This window comes from Eubalaena glacialis, chromosome 6, assembly GCF_028564815.1.
Source record: "Eubalaena glacialis isolate mEubGla1 chromosome 6, mEubGla1.1.hap2.+ XY, whole genome shotgun sequence".
In the NCBI taxonomy this organism is placed as follows: domain Eukaryota; kingdom Metazoa; phylum Chordata; class Mammalia; order Artiodactyla; family Balaenidae; genus Eubalaena; species Eubalaena glacialis.
In genome coordinates this window covers 67804657-67831480 of record NC_083721.1, presented here as the reverse complement: position 1 = coordinate 67831480, position 26824 = coordinate 67804657, and the positions used below count along the sequence as shown (strand labels likewise).

Genomic DNA, 26824 nt, shown 5'->3' with positions numbered 1-26824 from the left:
TTTTTAAAAAGTCTTTTGTTTTCGGTATTCCATTACAGAAACTCAAGATTGGTTTTATTCCAGTTTGAGGCAGGAGAGTTTTGTTTTGTTTTGTTTTTTTGGCCACACCATGTGGCTTGCAGGATCTTAGTTCCCGGACCAGGGATCAAACCTGTGCCCCCGGCAGGAAAAGCAGAGTCCTAACAACTGGACCACCAGGGAGTTCCCTGAGGCAGGAGAGATCTTACCACAAGTTAAACAAATTTTTTAATTTGGAAGAATTCTTTTTAAAAGATAATTTTTACCATGGAGAGTTGACTACACAGATTTTATTTCTACCTTCACCACATACACAGTCAAATTAAATCATCAGCAAATGTGACACTAAAGAAAATTTAGATGAGAGACACCAGAGTTCACTCCTTCTGCACATTTAAATTTCTTCTATGGAGAGAATGTGCACATTTCACTTAAAGATGACAAAAGTAACAATTTAGTTTTGAATCTTTTTACATTATTTAAGAAATTTTAGAATTTTAAAAGATATAACTTACTCAGGGGTGAGGGAGGAATATTATTTCAAAAATAAATAAAATTTTAAAGATCTTTAAGGTGAATGCTAAATAAGAGATGATGGAAAAGGAGAGGTTACTGGAAAGAAATTCCATTTAAGAAGAATAGGAAGACTTTAAATATCACCAGTGGGTTGACTTGCTGAAAGGCAGAAACTGTCCATCAGCTCTTGGGTTAAATCTACTGACAGTCCTGCAGCGGCAGCCTCTGGTTCCTGTTCTAGGGAATTTAATTGGTTACATATCAGTAACCAAACAATCATGCTGCTTTTTTTTTTAATTAATGAATTACTCTTGTCTATGAGCCCCCATACAACTCTACTGATGTTTTTCTTTTCTTGTACTGGGGCAGGATGGCTACTACAGGACTGCTGTGCTCTGAAATGGATCCTATAGTACAGAAAGGCTAAATCAATACCACTTTCAGGATGTTATATCCAAGCGGTGGAGCTTGTCAAATGCTTGGTGAGGCTATCTCAGCCAGGGTAACACCTTCTAACCTAGCTCTATTGGTCTTTCTCCTGACCACGTACAAGCGGTTATATTTTGTTCTGGCTGGAAGTCCAGGGACACCATTCAATCTTTCTTGCCTGCCTCCATTTTCCCCTTTCTTCTTAGTGACCAAGCTGTTGAGTAGCCTCTTTCCTGGTTAGTTTATTTCCTGTATTTCCTGATTCTTCTTCATCCTTTGAGTCACCATCATGCCTACCTAATGAGAAACAGGTGATTTGATATAGTGAGCTGCTGTTGGGCATCTGGCTCAGACTTATCTCCAGCATGGAGTGAGGGATACCTAAATGAAGATCCTGGAATGGGAGGTGGACTGTGGTAGGTGTGGAACAACAGAGGTAGAATGCCAGTGGTGGTGGTGAATGAATGCTACTGTAGAGGGGAAGGATCTTAATAAACAAGAAGATAGCTATAGTTAGAAGAGGAAACACAAATATAATTCATAAATAGTATTATATTGTATAGAAAGCAATCAGAGAAAATGTCTAAACACACTTCAATATGAAATAACCCATAAGCTTAGAAAGGTATGTATTTTTGTAAAATCAATTTCCCTCACAGGCTTCTGTGACAGGGTTACAGTATTATTTAAATGCACAAAAAGATATAACAAATAAATTCTTGATAAGAGACCAACGACCAGTAAGAAAAATTTAAGGCTATCTGTAATGTGGATGATATTGGTTGCCTATAATTATGGCTCCTCTCCTTCTTTGCTTATTGATTTTATTCAAGTACTGATGGCTATTTGCTCCAAAGGACTCTGGCACCTTCCTCAGTCCTAGGAGGTAAACCTTAACCAGTCCAAGCACCAATCATGTGATCTCATTTCCTCTGTGAGATGCTGGTTTAGAAATAAGCATATAAAGCAATTCTGGTCAGCGAGACATTGGGGGTACAGTAGGATGAAGGTGGCCCTCTGAGAAAGCTTTTTTCCGTCTTAAAATAGGACACAAGGAAGGGATGGTCCCATTTTCTGTGCTTGAACATTTTCATCTAAATGTGATACCTAGAAAGACATGGCCATCTTAGGCTAGCTCCCCTGGTGGTGCCAAGAGGAAAACCAACAGGCCAAGTTCGGCAGAGTAAGTATGGAACAAATCTAGATCCTTGAAGATGTAACTGAGCTGTGGAATTAATTCTGAATTGTGCTACCTAAGAACTTCTGGTCATGCTAGAAAGTTTTTCTTACTGTTCAAGCTACTTCTAGTTGGTTTTCTGTTATCACAGATAAAGGCATCCTAACTGACACAGATGCTAGAAAAGAAAATTCACAATAACTTGTACAGATACAAAACCTTCTGTATAACTGGATTGTTTTTAACCACCAAAAAGAAACTCAATTTGCTCAGGACTGCCCAGAACTGGCTTTTCTGCAACATCAGTACCAGAGGGCACAAAATACTAAGAGTGCTCCCAAAATCTATACAGTTACAACTTGGACTATTGTGTTCTATGGAAGGGAGTAGATGGGTATAAACTGTAAGCCCTCAGCTTGAAACTGGGAAGAAGAAAGAAAAAGGGAAGAATAGGAGAGTACTCCCTGACCTCAATTCTCATTTATACTTTTCAAAGAAGAAAAACCACTTTTTATGGCATGGCAAAATTAAGGCTGCCTCTGCAATTCAAAAATTAGGGTACACTGACAAAAATAGGGAGCCACAGTAAGAAGTATTAACCCATAGGTAACACCCACTAGACTTCACTTTCAAGAAAGTTGCATTGAAAACTAAGGAAGGCAAGAAATGTGTGGTTAAAAACTTCAAAAACAAACATACAAAAAAAGTGAAAGCTGTATTCCTTAAAGAACTTCAGGCTTCAGAACTTGACGAGGAAAATTCAGATATCCCCAAGAGGCACAACCAATTTAGGACTAACTAACAATTGGCTGAGTTGCAGTAGGCCCAAGCAGATTGAGTACTTAAAAGTCAAACCTGACTATTTAAAGATTTTTGCCTAGCGCCCATACTGTACTGCATTCAGTACAAACAAATTTCATCACAGGCACAAGTTAATACGACATGTGTGGCAGAGCTTAGAATCCACATAATCTTATAGCTTTTAGTCTCCTGGTAAACTACTTACCCAATCCTGCTCTCCAAAGTACAGGTAGTTAAAACAAGGGCAAGCTTAAAAGTGTTCTTGATAACAGCACAGGGCCTACACTCACCTCTGTTTCAGGGCTGGTATTTCTGTGGGTTCTGGCTCAAGTATTTCATAGGCCAAGTTCACATCCTCTGTCTCTCGAAGCAAAGCATAAATGGGCTCAATTTGTTCATTAAACCTTGCCAAAAGTGTGCGTGCATCTTTTTTGGGCATTGCTGATTCATCTTCTTCTACCTCTGTATGGCAAAAAGTACAGCGGAAAGTTCCTATAGAGAAAACAAAAGTCTCAGGTCAGGGAAGAGAAATTCTCAAGACTAGCCTTTAGCAAACAGTTAATATCTCCACTCTTCCTCCAACATTTTATTATTAAAACTTTCAAAAACATGGAAAAGATTAAAGAAGTTTACAGTGAACATCCATGTGCCCACCACTGAGATTCTACAATTAACATTTTTCTATATTTGATTTATCACATATCTATCCATCTATCATTTTTTGAAGCATTTCAAAGTAATTTCACCCCTAACTGCAGCACAGCAAACAGATTTTAATCACAACATTTCTATCATATCTATACTTATTTTAACTTAAAATCAAATTCTTTACAGCTTACCACTGAAACCTGTATCCTTTTCCAACAGTTTTCTTTTTGCACAGTACACATTTGAATCTATGTCATGGGGAAAGTCAAATAAATACCTAAAACCAAAAGTCTCTGGTCATTCTGTACATTGTAACAAGGTTATTTCTTCAAATTTATTAACTATTTACATCTAAATAACTTTAACCAATCCATTTCCAAAATTAAAGTTCAAGAAGCCTTTATTGTTATTTCTACAGCCTTCACATTCAACTTATAATTAAATTGTAGTAATTCCTTAGAAACATCACAGATTTTTCACTTCTACTATTATTTCACTAATCTGGGCCACCATTACTTAGTCTGAAATTTAGCTTCCTAAATCTGGTCTTTGAACCTTTAGGCTCTCCCTCTCCAATTCCAAGTTTCCTAGGCCACCATTTGAATCATCTCATCCCCCTGCTCTAAAGTCTATCTGATGGCTGAACTTCTAAAGTCCACAGCATCAAATCTAAATTTCTCATCCTAACATTCAAGATCCTGTATGACTTGATCCAAAAACATCATAACCCTACCACAGTCCTTTACTTGTCAAGTAAATTCAAACACTTGAGAGACAATATACTAGACATTAACATTTATTTTATTTGTATAAGTGCTTTCTTTCTAATGCGCTTCAATTTACACTTTTTGATCCCTACACCAATCCTGTAAAATGACGTCAGAACTGAGGATCTGAGTTTTGTGATTTGTCCAAAGGCACATAGCCAATAAGAGAAAAGTAATAAAAGCAGCTATTGTATACCGAGTGCTTTCTAAGTACCAAGTATCGCCAGTCATCTGAAGACGGTATTACTATTATTGCCCATTTAAACCTGTAAAATACAGAGGTTCTAAGGGGTTGAGTAACTTGCTCAAGATCTTATCACTACTAATTGGGAGGTGATGGCAGGATTCAAACCCAATCCATTATGATGAAACTCACACTCTTAAATATTACTTAACACCACTAGCCCCACTTGGATCTCCAGTTTGGTCCTTATTCCCAATGCCAGGGATATGCATTCTTCCTTTCTAACCCAATTAACCCAAGAGATTAAAAGAGATCACACAAGTACTTAGTGTCTGGCACATAGTAAGTATGCAAACATTTAGTTTTAAATAGCCCAATATATGACTGACACATAACCCCAACCCCAACCCCTCTTCCCCTAGTAAGGAATAAACAAACTAGACATCTCTGCTTCAACATTAACACTAGATTCTACTGATATATTTCAAACAGAATAAGTTTCTTTATTGCCTCTCACACATAAACAACCAATCACAAGTAAATTCTTTGTTCATATACCCTGTCTAAACACTCTTAATCTATCTTCCTGCTATCCATATGCTACCTCATCTTTTACATCCATTTCAAATAAGTGAGAAAGAGAAAAGCAGCCCCTCATAGCTAAGAAGGAACCTAGCACTCATAGCTAGGCTGTGATGCTTTTCTGCCAAACGGAATCTCACAGATCACCAACATCAGATAAAAGGTCCTCTGAGACCATGATGGAAGTGAGGCAAAACCAAGCCAATCTGAGTCTGTCTGAATATAGACAAAAGCAAGGTCTCTGCACAACCACACACACACACACAAAAACCCAGCTAACACGAATGACTGCTACTTCTTCACCAATTACACTTTTAGCCTCACCCTGGTCTTCTCACCTCTGGGATAAGATTTATTAAGATATCCAATCATAGAATTACCCTCACTTCTTGATAGTACCTAAACCACAGCAAATCCCTACCAGTTCCCTGAATCCTCCCCAATATTATCTAACAAAAGCCCATATTCTCTAAGTTTGTTCAGCATAGTCTTGCTGAGATATCACATGGTTTCTTATGGTGTGTGGTTTCCTTGCTGCAGAAAGCATCAACAAACCCAATTTTGTACACTGTGGGCATGATGGTCTTTGACTAATGGGCATCAACATAAATATTCTGGCTTAACTGATCAAGAATACTATTTACCAAAATAAAGAAAGAGGAAGAACAAGTTTGTTTTTCTTTGTGGGAGAAAGATACCTTTCTTGAAGAAAGATAAATAAAGATACCTTGCTTTAGATATCTGAATCTACGTTGCCCACTGGCCATCAAAATGGATATGTTAGAAGCCAACTTATTACAACTGCTTAGAGCTCAAGAGTGGAACTTAAGACTAGAAATTTTGATATGAGAATCAACAACATATAGATGGTAACTGAAGCCATAAAGTAGATCAGAGTATCCAGAGATTAAGGAGTAAGAAGCATGGACAGTCAAGGTATAAACCCAAGGAAAGAAGAATCCTTGAGAGATAGAAATGGTGCAGCCAGAGGGATAGGATGGTGTTTCAAGGAGGAAATGGTATGGCGCTAATTTTCAAGGTCAATAAGAATTGAAAGCCAGCCTTTATATTTAGTAACAAAGGGTAAATAGAGACCTTGGCTAGAGAGGTTTTAGTTTGTATGCTATCTTAGGGTGTTCTCTAACTATTCCAACCTGCCTCAGTCTCTTCTCTTCAACAGAAATATAAAGAAAATAATCCATGTGGGAGTTAAAACATAAGTCATACAGAGGCATACCTCAAATATACTGCAGGTACAGATCCAGATCACCAAAATAAAGCAAATATCGCAATAAAGCGAGAGCGAGTCAAAAATTTTTTGGTTTTCAGTACATGAAAAAGTTATGTTTACACTATACTGTGGTCTATTAAGTGTGCAATAGTATTAGGTCTAAGAAAACAATGTACATACCTTAATTAGAAAATACTTTATTGCTAAAAAATGCTAACCATCATCTGAGCCTTCAGCAAGTTGTAGTAGTAACGTCAGAGATGTTACTGACCACTAACCACAGATCACCATAACAAAGATAACAAAAAAGCTTGAAAGATTGCGAGAATTACCAAAATGTGACAGAGGAACATAAAATGAGCAAATGCTACTGGAAAAATGGCACCAACAGACTTGCTCAATGCAGGGTTGCCACAAACTTCAATTTGTAAAAAATGCAATGATCTGTGAAATGCAATAAAGCAAAGCACGATAAAACAAGGTATGCCTGTAAAGTAAGGTCTAACACAGCTCTCAAATACCTGCTGAATTGAAAAACACAGATGCGGGACTTATGTTGACTGTTGAAAAATGAGCACTTACAGAGACCATCAAGGAGAACTACAGAATACTGCAGAAGAAAAATTATCTAGTTTAGTAGTTTTCAAATTATTTTTAAAGGAAGAAATCCCATTCCTCAAGTGAAAAAGTACCTAAACATAAAAGTAAGTGCTCTGGTTGAAGAATAAAAAGATAGCTAAGCAAAGGGCAACGCTATAATCCTCTCATTATATGTCTTCAAAGCATTACAAATCAGCCTCCTCAATGTCTTGTACCAGGAACACTTTGCTGCAGAGCCGTTGTACTTGCTGTTCCCTCTGCCCAGAATGCTTTTCCTCCAGAAGGTTAAATGGCTAGTCTCCTAACTTCAGACCTTTACTCAAGTCACCTCCGTGAGAGCTTCCGTAGCCAACATTACCTAAAATTTCAACACTGTCCTGTCCTCCCTTTCTTTTTCCTTAACATTTGTCACCATCCAACATACTATGTTTTATTACCTAGTTTATTAGGTTATTTACCATTGAGATTGTCATGTTACCCAATTAAAAAGAAATGTCCTCCCAACTACCGCATTTTTCTCTTGAAGATAACATACATTCCAAACTTCAGTGTTAAGTAAACAAATCAACATACTTGCCAGTGTAGCTCAACTGTATAAAATAGCAATGCTTTTATTTGGGGAAAAGAGAGAGAAAAAGAGATCACTGTTAACATCATTTCATAGCAAGATTATTTCAGAACGATAGTCCTTGAACTTGAATAAATTTAGTTTCATTAAAAAAAAAATAGGGGGAAAAGAGAAAACACAGTATAGTCATAAGGAACCTGAGCTCTAGCCTCATCTAGGTACCTTTCCAGAGACGCAGGCTTAATGTAGATTAAGGCTTAACAAGAATTACTTGTAGAGGGCCCATTTTGCAGTTCTGAAAAGAGTGGCTTTCATATTACTGTCAAAAACTGTGACGGATCTGAAATTTTACCCTACTCGTAAACTAACAAATTATCCTACCACGGTTTTATAGATGCTGAAGACAGACACAAGACTTATAGGTTAGAGAAAAGAACTTTATTACTCATGGCAATAGCAGTACCAGTGTCAGGTTTTGTGCCAGTTCCCTGAGTCCCATTTCCCATAGGGTAACACAAAGATGGCCAGGTGACAACTGTACATGCAGTGGATCATGTTCCAGTTCCCTGAGTCCCATTTCCCATAGGGTAACACAAAGATGGCCAGGTGACAACTGTACATGCAGTGGATCATGTTCCAGGAAAGAAACCCTGAGCTTAGGAACCCAAACCTTTTATAATGGGCATAAACATGCTTGTCTTTTGCTCTGTAGGGTGATACTACCTTTACCATGCTGGACACTAAGTAAACAGACTCTGGAGGGAGACTTTTTTATTATACTGAATAGTAAGCAAACCTGCCTTTTGCTCTGGAGAGAAACAATAACTCTATCTTCCAAGGCTGCTCACTATATAAACCTCCTTGAAAAATACAGTCTAGAAAAAAGGCAGTCAGTAGCATCTCTGCTTGTAAAACATACATAACATGTGGGAGACCCATGGAGAACTGTCTTCCAACAACAACCATGTCTGGCAAACATTACAAGAAGAAAAGCTAGCCTGACATCTGAGTCCTATGTTTATCATACAAACACAAGTTGTAGACAAGAAAGCAGCCTGTCAAATGCCAGGCCTGGAGTCCGAGAAAAATAAGAAATTCTACATTTTATGGAAAATGACTTAAGACTAGCTTAACATACCAGGAGCATTTTTTATAAATTTTACTAAACATTATAAAAATGCAAATCAATTTCCCCAAAATCTGAAAGGGAGATGGGGCTCAGCACACACTGTACAAAGTACCATTCTACTGAGGGGGCAGTAGTGTAACACATATAGACACAGAATCTGTCATCAAGACGCTTAAAGTTTAATAGAGATGAAAGGTATCTGTAGACAAGGAATCTAATGCATACCCCTGGTGGAGAGCTGCTGTTAAGTAATCAATATCATAAATATCCCAACTCTTCTTGAAACTGGACTATACTATACTGCACAGAATATACTATTCAATAAGAGAAGAAACTGGAATTGAAACACAGAGCTCTTTACCATTTTTCCCTTGCCACACATAAGACCAAGAAGCCACATAAGGGAGAACATGCAAGCTAGATCAAAGAATGCGGCAGCAGAGAGAAAATGAAGGCTACAAGGATTCTTTAGGCAAAGCTTGACAGATGATGAGATAAGGAGAAAAAGAAGAGTTCAATGATAACATATATGTCTGATCATATACACCCATAAACTACACACACACAAAAAAAACTAAAAAAGCTACTTTACAAATATTCCCATGTATTCATCATAGCCAAGTCTGTGCAAGAGTATTATTCAAATCTAACATATGAGGGAATAAAGACTCAGAGAAGTTAAGTTCACCAGGTCATAGCTTAAAAGCAAAAAGCATTAAGCCTGGATTCAAATACAAATCTTTCTGATTCAAAAGAGTAAATTCACCGTACCATCCTGAATTACACATCCCTTTCCTAACCTCCTGTCATCCCTGCCAGCTACAATTTAGCAAACTTTTCCCATGTATATACATAGGTTCTAATTTTTAAAAATATGGAACAGAAGAGAGGATTTGTAACAAAAAATTTATTTAACATTAAATGTGCATCACATGCCTGGCATTGACTCAGCTGAGTCTTAATGTATCAGGTTTGCAAGAAGGATTAAAATATATCCAGATGTAGATAATTACCAGGCATTGAAAATAGGGAGAAAAAAGATCTTTTAAAAATAGATATTTCAAAACTATGTTTTAGGGTTGTCCATGCAGTAGTATATGAATGTCCCAATTCTATGACTCAGGACTCTTCTAGTGAAGGTAAGTTATTACTCCAAAATGAGAAAAGAAATAGAGACCTACTTGTTGGGATGAGAGGGAAAGAAGAGGGAGAGTGAGGGGAAAGACGGCCATACAATTTTAACTTTCGCCAGAAATAAGAAATGTAAAAATAAAAATAAATGTAAAAATAAAAAGGAATCAGAGACATGGGGGAGGGGAGAGAAGGGACTGGGAACAAAAGGAAAAAAAAAACAGTAATGTTCAACAAAATTCAAACATAACATTTTCCTTTGCTAAACACAGAAAAAGAAAATTCAGGTGGTGTCTATTATGCTGGCCCAGGTCTTCTACTTAACTGTTTACTCATCATTTTAATTATGTGAGTATTCAGTCAAGGGAACAATGAATAAAAATACAGGTAAAACCAAAGGGGAAAAAAACGTTTACCCTCCTTAGTTTAACAAGAAGAAAATGCTTTGGAAATTTATCATAACTGAGGAAAAGGGAAGAGGACATTATGGGTCAAATCCCCAAATAATTAGATATTACTTGGATTGTGGTTTTTCCTTCTTCACTCCAAAATACACAATGAATAGGTCATGAGCTAATGCCTAGAGTTCACTGTCAAAGATTTGTCAAACATATTAATTGCAACTGGAATATTACTCAGCCATCTTCCTACAAAAAAAAAAATCAATCAATCAATCAAAATAAAAGAAGCCCAATTGTTTTGATATGCTACAGGTGCTGCAGTGCTGAAGCAGGAGTCATGCTGCAGCCCAGGTCCTCAAGGCTGGCCAAAGAAACAGGCAGGATCAAACCTTCCCTGCTGCACAGTCCTCATTCCAACCTGGCACAACTAACGTCCCAAGGATTTCCCACATTCTTCCTCCCTAAATCTTCCTAATCATCTTCTGAGCTGCTTTTTTGGAGCTCACATTCTACTGGGGAGTAGTCAAGACAAAAAATAACGTCAGGTGTTGATAAGTATAATAAAGAAAAACAAAGCAGGTGGCCTCCTAGAATGAGTTTGGGAGTGTTCCTCCCTCTGCTATATTTTGGAAGAGTTTGAGAAGGATAGGAGTTCTCTTCTCTAAATGTTTGATAGAATTCGCCTCTGAAGGCATCTGGTCCTGGGCTTTTGTTTGTTGGAAGATTTTTAATCACAGTTTCAATTTCAGTGCTTGTGATAAGTCTCTTCATATTTTCTATTTCTTCCTGGTTCAGTCTCAGAAGGTTGTGCATTTCTAAGAATTTGTCCACTTATTCCAGGTTGTCCATTTTATTGGCATATAGTTGCTTGTAGTAATCTCTCATGATCCTTTGTATTTCTGCGGTGTCAGTTGTTACTTTCCCTTTTTCATTTCTAATTCTATTGATTTGAGTCTTCTCCCTTTTTCTCTTGATGAGTCTGGCTAGTGGTTTATCAATTCTGTTTATCTTCTCAAAGAACCAGCTTTTAGTTTTATTGATCTTTGCTATCATTTCATTCATTTCTTTTTCATTTATTTCTGATCTGATCTTTATGATTTCTTTCCTTCTGCTAACTTTGGGGTTTTTTTGTTCTTCTTTCTCTAATTGCTTTAGGTGCAAGGTTAGGTTGTTTATTTGAGATGTTTCTTGTTTCTTAAGGTAGGATTGTATTGCTATAAACTTCCCTCTTAGAACTGCTTTTGCTGCATCCCATAGGTTTTGGGTCATCGTGTTTTCATTGTCATTTGTTTCTAGGTATTTTTTGATTTCCTCTTTGATTTCTTCAGTGATCTCTTGGTTATTAAGTAGTGTATTGTTTAGCCTCCATGTGTTTGTATATTTTACAGATTTTTTCCTGTAATTGATATCTAGTCTCATAGCGTTGTGGTCAGAAAAGATACTTGATACGATTTCAATTTTCTTAAATTTACCAAGGCTTGACTTGTGACCCAAGATGTGATCTATCCTGGAGAATGTTCCATGAGCACCTGAGAAGAAAGTGTATTCTGTTCTTTTTGGATGGAATGTCCTATAAATATCAATTAAGTCAATCTTGTTTAATGTATCATCTAAAGCTTATGTTTCCTTATTTATTTTCATTTTGTATGATCGGTCCATTGGTGAAAGTGGGGTGTTAAATTCCCCTACTATGATTGTGTTACTGTCGATTCCCCTTTTATGGCTGTTAGCATTTGCCTTATGTATTGAGGTGCTCCTATGTTGGGTTCATAAATATTTACAATTGTTATATTTTCTTCTTGGACTGATCCCTTGATCATTATGTAGTGTCCTTCTTTGTCTCTTGTAATACTGTTTTAAACTCTATTTGGTGTGATATGAGAATTGCTACTCCAGCTTTCTTTTGATTTCCATTTGCATGGAATATCTTTTTCCATCCCCACACTTTCAGTCTGTATGTGTCCCTAGGTCCGAAGTGGGTTTCTTTTAGACAGCATATACACGGGTCTTGTTTTTGTATCCGTTCAGCCAGTCTATGTCTTTTGGTTGGAGCATTTAATCCATTCACATTTAAGGTAATTATCGAGGCCACCATCACGCTGATACCAAAACCAGACACAGATGTCACAATAAAAGAAAACTACAGACCAATATCACTGATGAACATAGATGCAAAAATCCTCAACATAATACTAGCAAACAGAATCCAACAGCACATTAAAAGGATCACACACGATGATCAAGTGGGGTTTATCCCAGGAATGCAAGGATTCTTCAATATATGCAAATCAATCAATGTGATACACCATGTTAACAAATTGAAGGAGAAAAATCATATGATCATCTCAATAGATGCAGAGAAAGCTTTCGACAAAATTCAACACCCACTTATGATAAAAACCCTCCAGAAAGTAGGCATAGAGGGAACTTACCTCAACATAATAAAGGCCATATATGACAAACCCACAGCGAACATCGTCCTCAGTGGTGAAGAACTGAAACCATTTCCACTAAGATCAGGAACAAGATAAGGTTGTCCACTCTCACCACTATTATTCAATATAGTTTTGGAAGTTTTAGCCACAGCAATCAGAGAAGAAAAAGAAATAAAAGGAATCCAAATTGGAAAAGAAGAAGTAAAGCTGTCACTGTTTGCAGATGACATGATGCTATACATAGAGAATCCTAAATATGCTACCAGAAAACTACTAGAGCTAATCAATGAATCTGGCAAAGTAGCAGGATACAAAATTAATGCACAGAAATCTCTGGCAATCCTATACGCTAATGATGAAAAATCTGAAAGAGAAATTAAGGAATCACTCCCATTTACCACTGCAACAAAAAGAATAAAATACCTAGGAATAAACCTACCTAAGGAGACAAAAGACCTGTGTGCAGAAAATTATAAGACACTGATGAAAGAAATTAAAGATGACACAAACAGATGGAGAGATATACCATGTTCTTGGATTGGAAGAATCAACATTGTGAAAATGACTCTACTACCCAAAGCAATCTACAGATTCAATGCAATCCCTATCAAACTACCAATGGCATTTTCCACAAAACTGGAACAAAAAATTTCACAATTTGTATGGAAACACAAAAGACCCCGAATAACCAAAGCAATCTGAGAAAGAAAAACGGAGCTGGAGGAATCAGGCTCCCAGACTTCAGACTATACTACAAAGCTACAGTAATCAAGACAGTATGGTACTGGCACAAAATCAGAAATATAGATCAATGGAACAAGATAGAAAGCCCAGAGATAAACTCACGCACATATGGTCACCTTATCTTTGATAAAGGAGGCAATAATATACAATGGAGAAAAGAGAGTTTCTTCAATAAGTGGTTCTGGGAAAACTGGACAGCTACATGTAAAAGAATGAAATTAGAACACTCCCTAACACCATACACAAAAATAAACTCAAAATGGATTAAAGACCTAAATGTAAGGCCAGACACTATAAAACGCTTAGAGGAATACATAGGCAGAACACTCTATGACATAAATCACAGCAAGATCCTTTTTGACCCACTTCCTAGAGAAATGGAAATAAAAACAAAAATAAACAAATGGGACCTAATGAAACTTAAAAGCTTTTGCACAGCAAAGGAAACCATAAACAAGACGAAAGGACAACCCTCAGAATGGGAGAAAATATTTGCAAATGAAGCAACTGACAAAGGATTAATCTCCAAAATTTACAAGCAGCTCATGCAGTTCAATATCAAAAAAACAAACAACCCAATCCAAAAATGGACAGAAGACCTAAATAAACATTTATCCAAAGAAGATATACAGATTGCCAAAAAACACATAAAAGAATGCTCGACATCATTAATCATTAGAGAAATGCAAATCAAAACTACAATGTGATATCATCTCACACCGGTCAGAATGGCCATCATTAAAAGTCTACAAACAATAAATGCTGCAGAGGGTGTGGAGAAAAGGGAACCCTCATACACTGTTGGTGGGAATGTAAATTGATACAGCCACTATGGAGAACAGTATGGAGGTTCCTTAAAAAACTAAAAATACAACTACCATACGACCCAGCAATCCCACTACTTGACATATACCCTGAGAAAACCATAATTCAAAAAGAGTCATATACCACAATGTTCATTGCTGCTCTATTTAAAATAGCCGGGACATGGAAGCAACCTAACTGTCCATCGATAGATGAATGGATAAAGAAGATGTGGCTCATATATACAATGGAATATTACTCAGCCATAAAAAGGAACAAAATTGAGTTATTTGTAGTGAGGTGGATGGACCTAGAGGCTGGCGTACAGAGTGAAGTAAGTCAGAAAGAGAAAAACAAATACTGTATGCTAACACAAATATATGGAATCTAAAAAAAAAAAAAATTGGCCATGAAGAACCTAGGGGATCTACACGTGGAACTGCTCCTACAGAACACCCACTGAACGCTGGCAGAAGACGTCAGACCTCCCAAAAGGCAAGAAAATCCCCACGTACTTGGGTAGGGCAAAAGAAAAAAGAAATAACAGAGACAAAAGAATAGGGACAGGACCTGCACCAGTGGGAGGGAGCTGTGAAGGAGGAAAGGTTTCCACACACTAGGAAGCCCCTTCGTGGGCAGAGACTGCGGGTAGCAGAGGGGGGAAGCTTCGGAGCCACGGAGGAGAGCGCAGCCACGTTGGTGCGGAGGGCAAGGCGGAGATTCCCGCACAGAGGAGCGGTGCCGACCAGCACTCACCAGCCCGAGAGGCTTGTCTGCTCAGCCGCCGGGGCGGGCGGGGCCTGGGAGCTGGGGCTCGGGCTTCGGTGCTAGCCGGGAGGGAGTCCGGGAAAAAGACTGCAGCTGCCAAAGAGGCAAGAGAATTTTTCTTGCCTCTTTGTTTCGCGGCGCGCAAGGAGAGGGGATTCAGAGCGCCGCCTAAACGAGCTCCAGAGACGGGCGCGAGCCGCGGCTATCAGCGCGGATCCCACAGCAACAGGGACGCAGAGGGAAAAACGGAGAGATTCCCGCACAGAGGCTCGGCGCCGAGCAGCACTCACCAGCCCGAGAGGCTTGTCTGCTCACCCGCCGGGGCGGGCGGGGGCTGGGAGCTGAGGCGCGGGCTTCGGTCGGATCCCAGGGAGAGGACTGGGGTTGGCTGCGTGAACACAGCCTGAAGGGTCTAGCGCACCACAACTAGCCGGGAGGGTGCACGAGAAAAAGTCTGCAGCTGCCGAAGAGGCAGGAGACTTTTTCTTGCCTCTTTGTTTCGCGGCGTGCAAGGAGAGGGGATTCAGAGCGCCACTTAAACGAACTCCAGAGACGGGCGCGAGCCGCGGCTATCAGCGCGGACCCCAGAGACGGGCATGAGACGCTGAGGCTGCTGCTGCCGCCACCAAAAAGCCTGTGGGCGAGCACAGGTCATTCTCCACACCGCCCCTCCCGGGAGCCTGTGCAGCCCGCCACGGCCAGGCTCCTGTAATCTGGGGACAACTTCCGCGCGGGAGAGCGCACGGCGCGCCTCAGGCTGCTGCAACGTCACGCCGGCTTCTGCCGCCGCAGGCTCGTCCCGCCTCCTCCGTACCGCTCCCTCCCCCCAGCCTGACTGAGCCAGAGCCCCCGAAGCAGCTGCTCCTTTAACCCCGTTCTGTCTGGGCGGGGAACAGACGCCCTCAGGCGACCTACATGCAGAGGCGGGTCCAAATCCAAAGCTGAACCCCGGGAGCTGTACGAACAAAGAAGAGAAAGGGAAATCTCTCCCAGCAGCCTCAGAAGCAGCGGATTAAAGCTCCACAAACAACTTGATGTGCCTGCATCTGTTGAATACCTGAATAGACAACGAATCATCCCAAATTTAGGAGATGGACTTTGGGAGCAGGATATATTAACTTTTCCCCTTTTCCTTTTTTTTGTGAGTGTAGATGTGTATGCTTCTGGGTGAGATTTTGTCTGTATAGCTTTGCTCTCACCGTTAGTCCTAGGGTTAGGTCCGTCCGTTTTTTTTTTTTTTTTTTTTTTTGGCTTAAAATTTTTTTTTTTCCCTAATAAATGTTTTCTTAATAATTTTTTCCTTATTTTCTATTTTTAAAAAAATTTTTAATAAGTTTTTTCACATTTTTTATTTTAAAAAATTAAAAAAAATTTTTTCTTAATAAATTTTTTCTAAATAATTTTTTTCTTATTTTTAGTATAAAAAATTAATAAATCTATTTTTAAAAATTTTTTTTCTTAATAAATTTACTCTTAATAATTTTTCTTCTTATTTTTTATTATAATTGCTTTATTTTATTTTATTTTATCCTCTTTTTTTCTTTCTTTCCATTTTTTCTCCCTTTTATTCTGAGCCGTGTGGATGAAAGGCTCTTGGTGCTCCAGCCAGGCATCAGGGCTGTGCCTCTGAGGTGGGAGAGCCAACTTCAGGACACTGGTCCACAAGAGACCTCCCAGCTCCACGTAATACTAAACGGCGAAAATCTCTCACAGATCTCCATCTCAACATCAAGACCCAGCTTCACTCAACGACCAGCAAGCTACAGTGCCGGACACCCTATGCCAAACAACTAGCAAGAGAGGAACAGCCCCATCCATTAACAGAGAGGCTGCCTAAAATCATAATAAGGCCACAGACACCCCAAAACACACCACCAGACGTGGACGAACCCACCAGAAAGACAACATCCAGCCTCATCCACCAGAACACAGGCACTAGTTCCCTCCACCAGGAAACCTACACAACCCACTGAACCAACCTTAGCCACTGGGGACAGATACCAAAAACAACGGGAACTACGAACCTGCAGCCTGTGAAAAGGAGACCCCAAACACAGTAAGATAAGCAAAATGAGAAGACAGAAAAACACACAGCAGATGAAGGAGCAGGGTCAAAACACACCAGACCTAACAAATGAAGAGGAAATAGGTAGTCTACCTGAAAAAGAATTCAGAATAATGATAGTAAGGATGATCCAAAGTCTTGGAAATAGAATAGACAAAATGCAAGAAACATTTAACAAGGACGTAGAAAAACTAAAGAGGAACCAAGAAACGATGACAAGCACAATAAATGAAATTAAAAATACTCTAGATGGGATCAATAGCAGAATAACTGAGGCAGAAGAACGGATAAGTGACCTGGAAGATAAAATGGTGGAAATAACTACTGCAGACCAGAATAAAGAAAAAAGAATGAAAAGAACTGAGGACAGTCTCAGAGACCTCTGGGACAACATTAAACGCACCAACATTCGAATTATAGGGGTCCCAGAAGAAGAAGAGAAAAAGAAAGGGACTGAGAAAATATTTGAAGAGATTATAGTTGAAAACTTCCCTAATATGGGAAAGGAAATAGTTAATCAAGTCCTGGAAGCACAGAGAGTCCCATACAGGATAAATGCAAGGAGAAACACACCAAGACACATATTAATCAAACTATCAAAAATTAAATATAAAGAAAACATATTAAAAGCAGCAAGGGAAAAACAACAGATAACACACAAGGGCATCCCCATAAGGTTAACAGCTGATCTTTCAGCAGAAACACTGCAAGCCAGAAGGGAGTGGCAGGATATACTTAAAGTGATGAAGGAGAAAAACCTACAACCAAGATTACTCTACCCAGCAAGGATCTCATTCAGATTTGATGGAGAAATTAAAACCTTTACAGACAAGCAAAAGCTGAGAGAGTTCAGCACCACCAAACCAGCTTTACAACAAATGCTAAAGGAACTTCTCTAGGCAAGAAACACAAGAGAAGGAAAACACCTACAATAACAAACCCAAAACATTTAAGAAAATGGGAATAGGAACATACATATCGATAATTACCTTAAATGTAAATGGATTAAATGCTCCCACCAAAAGACACAGACTGGCTGAATGGATACAAAAACAAGACCCATATATATGCTGTCTACAAGAGACCCACTTCAGACCTAGAGACACATACAGACTGAAAGTGAGGGGATGGAAAAAGATATTCCATGCAAATGGAAATCAAAAGAAAGCTGGAGTAGCAATTCTCATATCAGACAAAATAGACTTTAAAATAAAGACAATTACAAGAGACAAAGACGGACACTATATAATGATCAAGGGATCCATCCAAGAGGAAGGTATAACAATTGTAAATATTTATGCACCCAACATAGGAGCACCTCAATACATAAGGCAAATACTAACAGCCATAAAAGGGGAAATCGACAGTAACACAATCATAGTAGGGGACTTTAACACCCCACTTTCACCAATGGACAGATCATCCAAAATGAAAATAAATAAGGAAACACAAGCTTTAAATGATACATTAAACAAGATGGACTTAATTGATATTTATAGGACATTCCACCCAAAAACAACAGAATACACATTTTTCTCAAGTGCTCATGGAACATTCTCCAGGATAGATCATATCTTGGGTCACAAATCAAGCCTTGGTAAATTTTAAAAAATTGAAATCGTATCAAGTATCTTTTCCGACCACAACGCTATGAGACTAGATATCAATTACAGGAAAAGATCTGTAAAAAATACAAACACATGGAGGCTACACAATACACTACTTAATAACGAAGTGATCACTGAAGAAATCAAAGGGGAAATCAAAAAATACCTAGAAACAAATGACAATGGAGACACGACGATCCAAAACCTATGGGATGCAGCAAAAGCAGTTCTAAGAGGGAAGTTTATAGCAATACAAGCCTACATCAAGAAACAGGAAACATCTCGAATAAACAACCTAACCTTGCACCTAAAGCAATTAGAGAAAGAAGAACAAAAAAACCCCAAAGCTAGCAGAAGGAAAGAAATCATAAAGATCAGATCAGAAATAAATGAAGGAAACAATAGCAAAAATCAATGAAACTAAAAGCTGGTTCTTTGAGAAGATAAACAAAATTGATAAACCATTAGCCAGACTCATCAAGAGAAAAAAGGAGAAGACTCAAATTAATAGAATTAGAAATGAAAAAGGAGAAGTAACCACTGACACTGCAGAAATACAAACGATCATAAGAGATTACTACAAGCAACTCTATGCTAATAAAATGGACAACCTGGAAGAAATGGACAGATTCTTAGAAATGCACAACCTGCCGAGACTGAACCAGGAAGAAATTGAAAATATGAACAGACCAATCACAAGCACTGAAATTGAAACTGTGATTAAAAATCTTCCAACACACAAAAGCCCAGGACCAGATGGCTTCACAGGCGAATTCTATCAAACATTTAGAGAAGAGCTAACACCTATCCTTCTCAAACTCTTCCAAAATATTGCAGAGGGAGGAACACTCCCCAACTCATTCTACGAGGCCACCATCACCCTGATACCAAAACCAGGCAAAGATGTCACAAAGAAAGAAAACTACAGGCCAATATCACTGATGAACATAGATGCAAAAATCCTCAACAAAATACTAGCAAACAGAATCCAACAGCACATTAAAAGGATCATACACCATGATCAAGTGGGGTTTATTCCAGGAATGCAAGGATTCTTCAATATACGCAAATCAATCAACGTGATACATCATATTAACAAATTGAAGGAGAAAAACCATATGATCATCTCAATAGATGCAGAGAAAGCTTTCGACAAAATTCAACACCCATTTATGATAAAAGTCCTGCAGAAAGTAGGCATAGAGGGAACTTTCCTCAACATAATAAAGGCCGTATATGACAAACCCACAGCCAATATTGTCCTCAATGGTGAAAAACTGAAACCATTTCCACTAAGATCAGGAACAAGACAGGGTTGCCCACTCTCACCACTATTATTCAACATAGTTTTGGAAGTGTTAGCCACAGCAATCAGAGATGAAAAAGAAATAAAAGGAATCCAAATCGGAAAAGAAGAAGTAAAGCTGTCACTGTTTGCAGATGACATGATACTATACATAGAGAATCCAAAAGATGCTACCAGAAAACTACTAGAGCTAATCAATGAATTTGGTAAAGTAGCAGGATACAAAATTAATGCACAGAAATCTCTTGCATTCCTGTATACTAATGATGAAAAATCTGAAAGTGAAATTAAGAAAACACTCCCGTTTACCATTGCAACAAAAAGAATAAAATACCTAGGAATAAACCTACCTAAGGAGACAAAAGACCTGTATGCAGAAAATTATAGGACACTGATGAAAGAAATTAAAGATGATACAAATAGATGGAGAGATATACCATGTTCTTGGATTGGAAGAATCAACATTGTGAAAATGACTATGCTACCCAAAGCAATCTACAGATTCAATGCAATCCCTATCAAACTACCACTGGCATTTTTCACAGAACTAGAACAAAAAATTTCACAATTGGTATGGAAACACAAAAGACCCCGAATAGCCAAAGCAATCTTGAGAACGAAAAATGGAGCTGGAGGAATCAGGCTCCCTGACTTCAGACTATATTACAAAGCTACAGTCATCAAGACAGTTTGGTACTGGCACAAAAACAGAAATATAGATCAATGGAACAGGATAGAAAGCCCAGAGATAAGCCCACGCACATATGGTCACCTTATCTTTGATAAAGGAGGCAAGCATATACAGTGGAGAAAAGACAGCCTCTTCAATAAGTGGTGCTGGGAAAATTGGACAGGTACATGTAAAAGTATGAAATTAGAACACTCCCTAACACCATACACAAAAATAAACTCAAAATGGATTAAAGACCTAAGTGTAAGGCCAGACACTATCAAACTCTTAGAGGAAAACATAGGCAGAACACTGTATGACATAAGTCACAGCAAGATCCTTTTTGACCCAGGTCCTAGAGAAATGGAAATAAAAACACAAATAAACAAATGGGACCTAATGAAACTTAAAAGCTTTTGCACAGCAAAGGAAACCATAAACAAGACCAAAAGACAACCCTCAGAATGGGAGAAAATATTTGCAAATGAAGCAACAGACAAAGGATTAATCTCCAAGATTTACAAGCAGCTCATGCAGCTCAATAACAAAAAAACAAACAACCCAATCCAAAAATGGGCAGAAGACCTAAATAGACATTTCTCCAAAGAAGAGATACAGATTGCCAACAGACACATGAAAGAATGCTCAACATCTTTAATCATTAGAGAAATGCAAATCAAAACTACAATGAGGTATCATCTCACACCGGTCAGAATGGCCATCATCAAAAAATCTAGAAACAATAAATGCTGGAGAGGGTGTGGAGAAAAGGGAACACTCTTGCACTGTTGGTGAGAATGTAAATTGATACAGCCACTATGGAGAACAGTATGGAGGTTCCTTAAAAAACTAAAAATAGAACTACCATATGACCCAGCAATCCCACTACTGGGCATATACCCTGAGAAAACCATAATTCAGAAAGAGTCATGTACCAAAATATTCATTGCAGCTCTGTTTACAATAGCCAGGACATGGAAGCAACCTACGTGGCCATCATCGGATGAATGGATAAAGTAGATGTGGCACATATATACAATGGAATATTACTCAGCCATAAAAAGAAATGAAATGGAGGTGTTTGTAATGAGGTGGATGGAGTTAGAGTCTGTCATACAGAGTGAAGTAAGTCAGAAAGAGAAAAACAAATACAGTATGCTAACACATATATATGGAATCTAAGGGAAAAAAAAAAAAAGAGGTCATGAAGAACGTAGTGGCAAGATGGGAATAAAGACACAGACCTACTAGAGAATGGACTTGAGGATATGGGGAGGGGGAGGGGTGAGATGTGACAGGGTGAGAGAGTGTCATGGACATATATACACTACCAAATGTAAAATAGATAACTAGTGGGAAGCAGCCGCATAGCACAGGGAGATCAGCTCGGTGCTTTGTGACCACCTAGAGGGGTGGGATAGGGAGGGTGGGAGGGAGGGAGATGCAAGAGGGAAGAGATATGGCAACATATGTATATGTGTAACTGATTCACTTTGTTGTAAAGCAGAAGCTAGCACACCATTGTAAAGCAATTATACTTCAATAAAGATGTTTAAAAAAAAAAAAAAAAAAAAAAGAACCTAGGGGCAAGACAGGAATAAAGACGCAGACCTACTAGAGAATGGACTTGAAGACAGAGGGAGGGGGAATGGTAAGCTGGGACAAAGTGAGAGAGTGGTAGTGTATATATTGCCATATATACACTATCAAATGAAAAATAGATAGCTAGTGGGAAGCAGTCACATAGCACAGGGAAATCAGCTCAGTGCTTTGTGACCAGCTAGAAGGGTGGGATAGGGAGGGTGGGAGGGAGGGAGACGCAAGAGGGAAGAGATATGGGGATATATGTATATGTATAACTGATTCACTTTGTTATAAAGCAGAAACTAACACACCACTGTAAAGCAATTATAGTCCAATAAAAAGGTTAAATCAATCAATCAATCAATCAATAAAAACAAAGCAGGGAAAGAGGATAAAAAAAGGAGGGTGGTAGAAAGGGGTATTGCTTATTATACAGGAAAATCAGGGAAGGCCTCTCTGATACAGCAATGTGTAAGCAGAGACTAAAAAGATATAAAGGAGCAAGTCACGTAGATATCTGGACAAAGGGAAACAGCATATAAAAAGGCAAGGACTTATATATACTACCAAATGTAAAAAAGATAGCTAGTGGGAAGCAGCCACGTAGCACAGGGAGATCAGCCCCGTGCTTTGTGACCACCTAGAGGGGTGGGATAGGGAGGATGGAAGGGAGACGCAAGAGGGAGGAGATATGGGGATATATGTATATGTATAGCTGATTCACTTTGTTTTAAAGCAGAAACTAACACACCATTGTAAAGCAATTTTACTCCAATAAAGATGTTAATAAAAAAATAAAAGGGAAGGAGAAGTAAAGGGATGCCTGGTGAGTGCAAGGCACAGTGCGGCTGCTGTGGAGTGAACAAGGAAGGGAGAATGGTAGAAATAGTAACTGAAATGGGGGGTGGGGTGGAGTAGGAGGGGATGGAGGAGAAGGGAAAAGAATAGATAAAAGACCTTCCAAGTTCTACTAAGGACTTTGACTTTTCTGAGGGGTCAAGCCTTTGGAGGGTTTTGAACAGAAGAGTGACATAACCTAATGTGTTTTTTACAAGGGTCAATGGCTGCTGTGATGGTCTACATGAGAATCAAGAATGAAAGCAAGGAGACCAGCTAAAAGAGTAGTGCAAAATCTAAGCAAGAGATAATGGCTTAAACATTTAGAGAATAGCTAACACCTATCCTTCTCAAACTCTTCCAAAATATAGCAGAAGGAGGAACACTCCCAAACTCATTCTATGAGGCCACCATCACCCTGATAAAACCAGACAAAGATGTCACAAAGAAAGAAAACTACAGGCCAATATCACTGAAGAATACAGATGCAAAAGTCCTCAACAAAATACTAACAAACAGAATCCAACAGCACATTAAAAGGATCATACACCATGATCAAGTGGGGTTTATCCCAGGAATGCAAGGATTCTTCAATGTATGCAAACCAATCAATGTGATACACCATATTAACAAATTGAAGGTGAAAAACCACATAATCATCTCAATAGATGCAGAAAAAGCTTTCGACAAAATTCAACACCCATTTATGATAAAAACCCTCCAGAAAGTAGGCATAGAGGGAACTTACCTCAACATAATAAAGGCCATATATGACAAACCCACAGCCAACATCGTCCTCAATGGTGAAAAACTGAAACCATTTCCACTAAGATCAGGAACAAGACAAGGCTGCCCACTCTCACCACTATTATTCAATAGTTTTGGAAGTTTTAGCCACAGCAATCACAGAAGAAAAAGAAATAAAAGGAATCCAAAACGGAAAAGAAGAAGTAAAGCTGTCACTGCTTACAGATGACATGATATTATACATAGAGACTACTAAAGACGCTACCAGAAAACTACTAGAGCTAATCAATGAATTTGGTAAAGTAGCAGGATACAAAATTAATGCACAGAAATCTCTGGCATTCCTATACACTAATCTGAAATGAAAAATCTGAAAGAAAAATTAAGGAAACACTCCCATTTACCAATGCAACAAAAATAAAATACCTAGAAATAAACCTACCTAAGGAGACAAAGGACCTGTATGCAGAACACATAAGACACTGATGAAAGAAATTAAAGATGGTACAAACAGATGGAGCGATATACCATGTTCTTGGATTGGAAGAATCAACATTGTGAAAATGACTATGCTACCCAAAGCAATCTACAGATTCAATGCAATCCCTATCAAACTACCAATGGCATTTTTCACAGAACTAGAACAAAAAATTTCACAATTTGTATGGAAACACAAAAGACCCCGAATAGCCAAAGTAATCTTGAGAAAGAAAAACAGAGCTGGAGGAATCAGGCTCCCTGACTTCAGACTATACTACAAAGCTACAGTAATCAAGACAGTATGGTACTGGCACAAAAACAGAAATATAGATCAATGGAACAGGACAGAAAGCCCAGAGATAAACTCACGCACATATGGTCACCTTATCTTTGATAAAGGAGGCAAGAGTATACAATGGAGAAAAGACAGCCTCTTCAATATGTGGTGCTGGGAAAACTGGACAGCTACATGTAGAAGAATGAAATTAGAACACTCCCTAACACCATACACAAAAATAAACTCAAAATGGATTAAAGACCTAAATGTAAGGCCAGGCACTATCAAACTCTTAGAGGAAAACACAGGCAGAACACTCTATGACATAAATCACAGCAAGATCCTTTTTGACCCACCTCCTAGAGAAATGGAAATAAAAACAAAAATAAACAAATGGGACCTAATGAAACTTAAAAGCTTTTGCACAGCAAAGGAAACCATGGATAAGACAAAAGACAACCCTGAGAATGGGAGAAAATATTTGCAAATGAAGCAACTGACAAAGGATTAATCTCCAAAATTTACAAGCAGCTCATGCATCTCAATATCAAAAAAACAAACAACCCAATCCAAAAATGGACAGAAGATCTAAATAGATGTTTCTCAAAGAAGATATACAGATTGCCAACCAACACATAAAAGGATGCTCAACATCACTAATCATTAGAGAAATGCAAATCAAAACTACAATGAGGTATCATCTCACACCAGTCAGAATGGCCATCATCAAAAACTCTACAAACAATAAATGCTGGAGAGGGTGTGGAGAAAAGGGAACCCTCTTGCACTGTTGGTGGGAATGTAAATTGATACAGCCACTATGGAGAACAGTATGGAGGTTCCTTAAGAAACTAAAAATACAACTACCATACAACCCGGCAATCCCAGTACTGGGCATATACCCTGAGAAAACCATAATTCAAAAAGAGTCATGTACCACAACGTTCATTGCAGCTGTATTTACAATAGCCAGGACATGGAAGCAACCTAACTGTCCATCGATAGATGAATGGATAAAGAAGATGTGGCACATATATACAATGAAATATTACTCAGCCATAAAAGGAAACGAAAGTGAGTTATTTGTAGTGAGGTGGATGGACCTAGAGTCTGTCATACAGAGTGAAGTAAGTCAGAAAGAGAAAAACAAATACCGTATGCTAACACATATATATGGAATCGAAAAAACAAAACAAAACAAAAAAACGGTTATGAAGAACCTAGGGGCAGGACAGGAATAAAGACGCAGACGTAGAGAATCGACTTGAGGACATGGGGAAGGGGAAGGGTAAGCTGGTAGGAAGTAAGAGAGTGGCATGGACTTATATATAATACTAAATGTAAAATAGATAGCTAGTGGGAAGCAGCCGCATAGCACAGGGAGATCAGCTCAGTGCTTTGTGATCACCTAGGGGGGTGCGGTAGGGAGGGTGGGAGGGAGACGCAAGAGGGAGGAGATATGGGGATATATGTATATGTATAGCTGATTCACTTTGTTATAAAGCAGAAACTAACACACCATTGTAAAGCAATTATACTCCAATAAAGATGTTAAAGAAAAAGAGAGAGATAATGGCTTAATGTTTCTAGAAAATTCTATGAAAAAAATTTGAGTAAAAGTTTTTTACTTCCCTTCACTCAAGAAGCTTCTAGGAAAAACAAAACAGAAGACAATTCACAGTTCCATGTTAAAACCAAGTTACTGGGACTAGAATTGCTAGGATTTTAGTGAAATAAAGAGGAAACAAACTTCAAGACACATCACTAACATATGGTATTAATTTTACCACTCTGTAAAAATCCAACCACTGTATATATCTTAGGAATCAAATTTGGACGTTGGTTCCCCTTCCACTGAATATTTTATAGATTATGTATATATGAGGAAAGGGAGTAAACTGGAGAGCTTGGGAAAATAAGACTGCCAAAAATCCTAAATATTATTCCCCATTATGCCACAATGTGTTCTGAAGTCGGCCTAATTCAACATAGCATACTTTCTATATGAACACTACTATAACAAGGTGTTTCAGTTCCTAACCTAGGATTTCAAATTAATCAAAGTGACATTATCTTCTAAAAGCAGTGATAAAACATCCCCAAGCTTCTCTAATAGCTTCTCTATTTAAAATGTCAACTATTCTCCAAATCAAAGGGTGCTTTGAAATTAGAGTTGAAAGAAACCATATATGGTATAGAATAGACTGAACTTATCATTTTACATATCCTTAAAAAAGGCCTACAATGATTGTAGGATTTGCTCAGGGAATAGTTACGAACATAGCCCAAGACTGGAAGCCAGCCATGGCTCTGGAATC

General features: G+C 38.5%; 1 protein-coding gene across 2 annotated transcripts in view; it reads right to left on the bottom strand.

The window, feature by feature from the left end:
• GTF2E1 (general transcription factor IIE subunit 1) overlaps nucleotides 1-26824 on the bottom strand; it is a 48837-nt gene that overhangs the window by 8611 nt on the left and 13402 nt on the right. For both annotated transcript variants that reach the window (XM_061193149.1, XM_061193150.1), the window contains exon 3: nucleotides 3232-3433. In XM_061193149.1, coding sequence (XP_061049132.1) covers nucleotides 3232-3433 — 202 coding nt within the window. The remainder of the gene's footprint in view (nucleotides 1-3231; nucleotides 3434-26824) is intronic.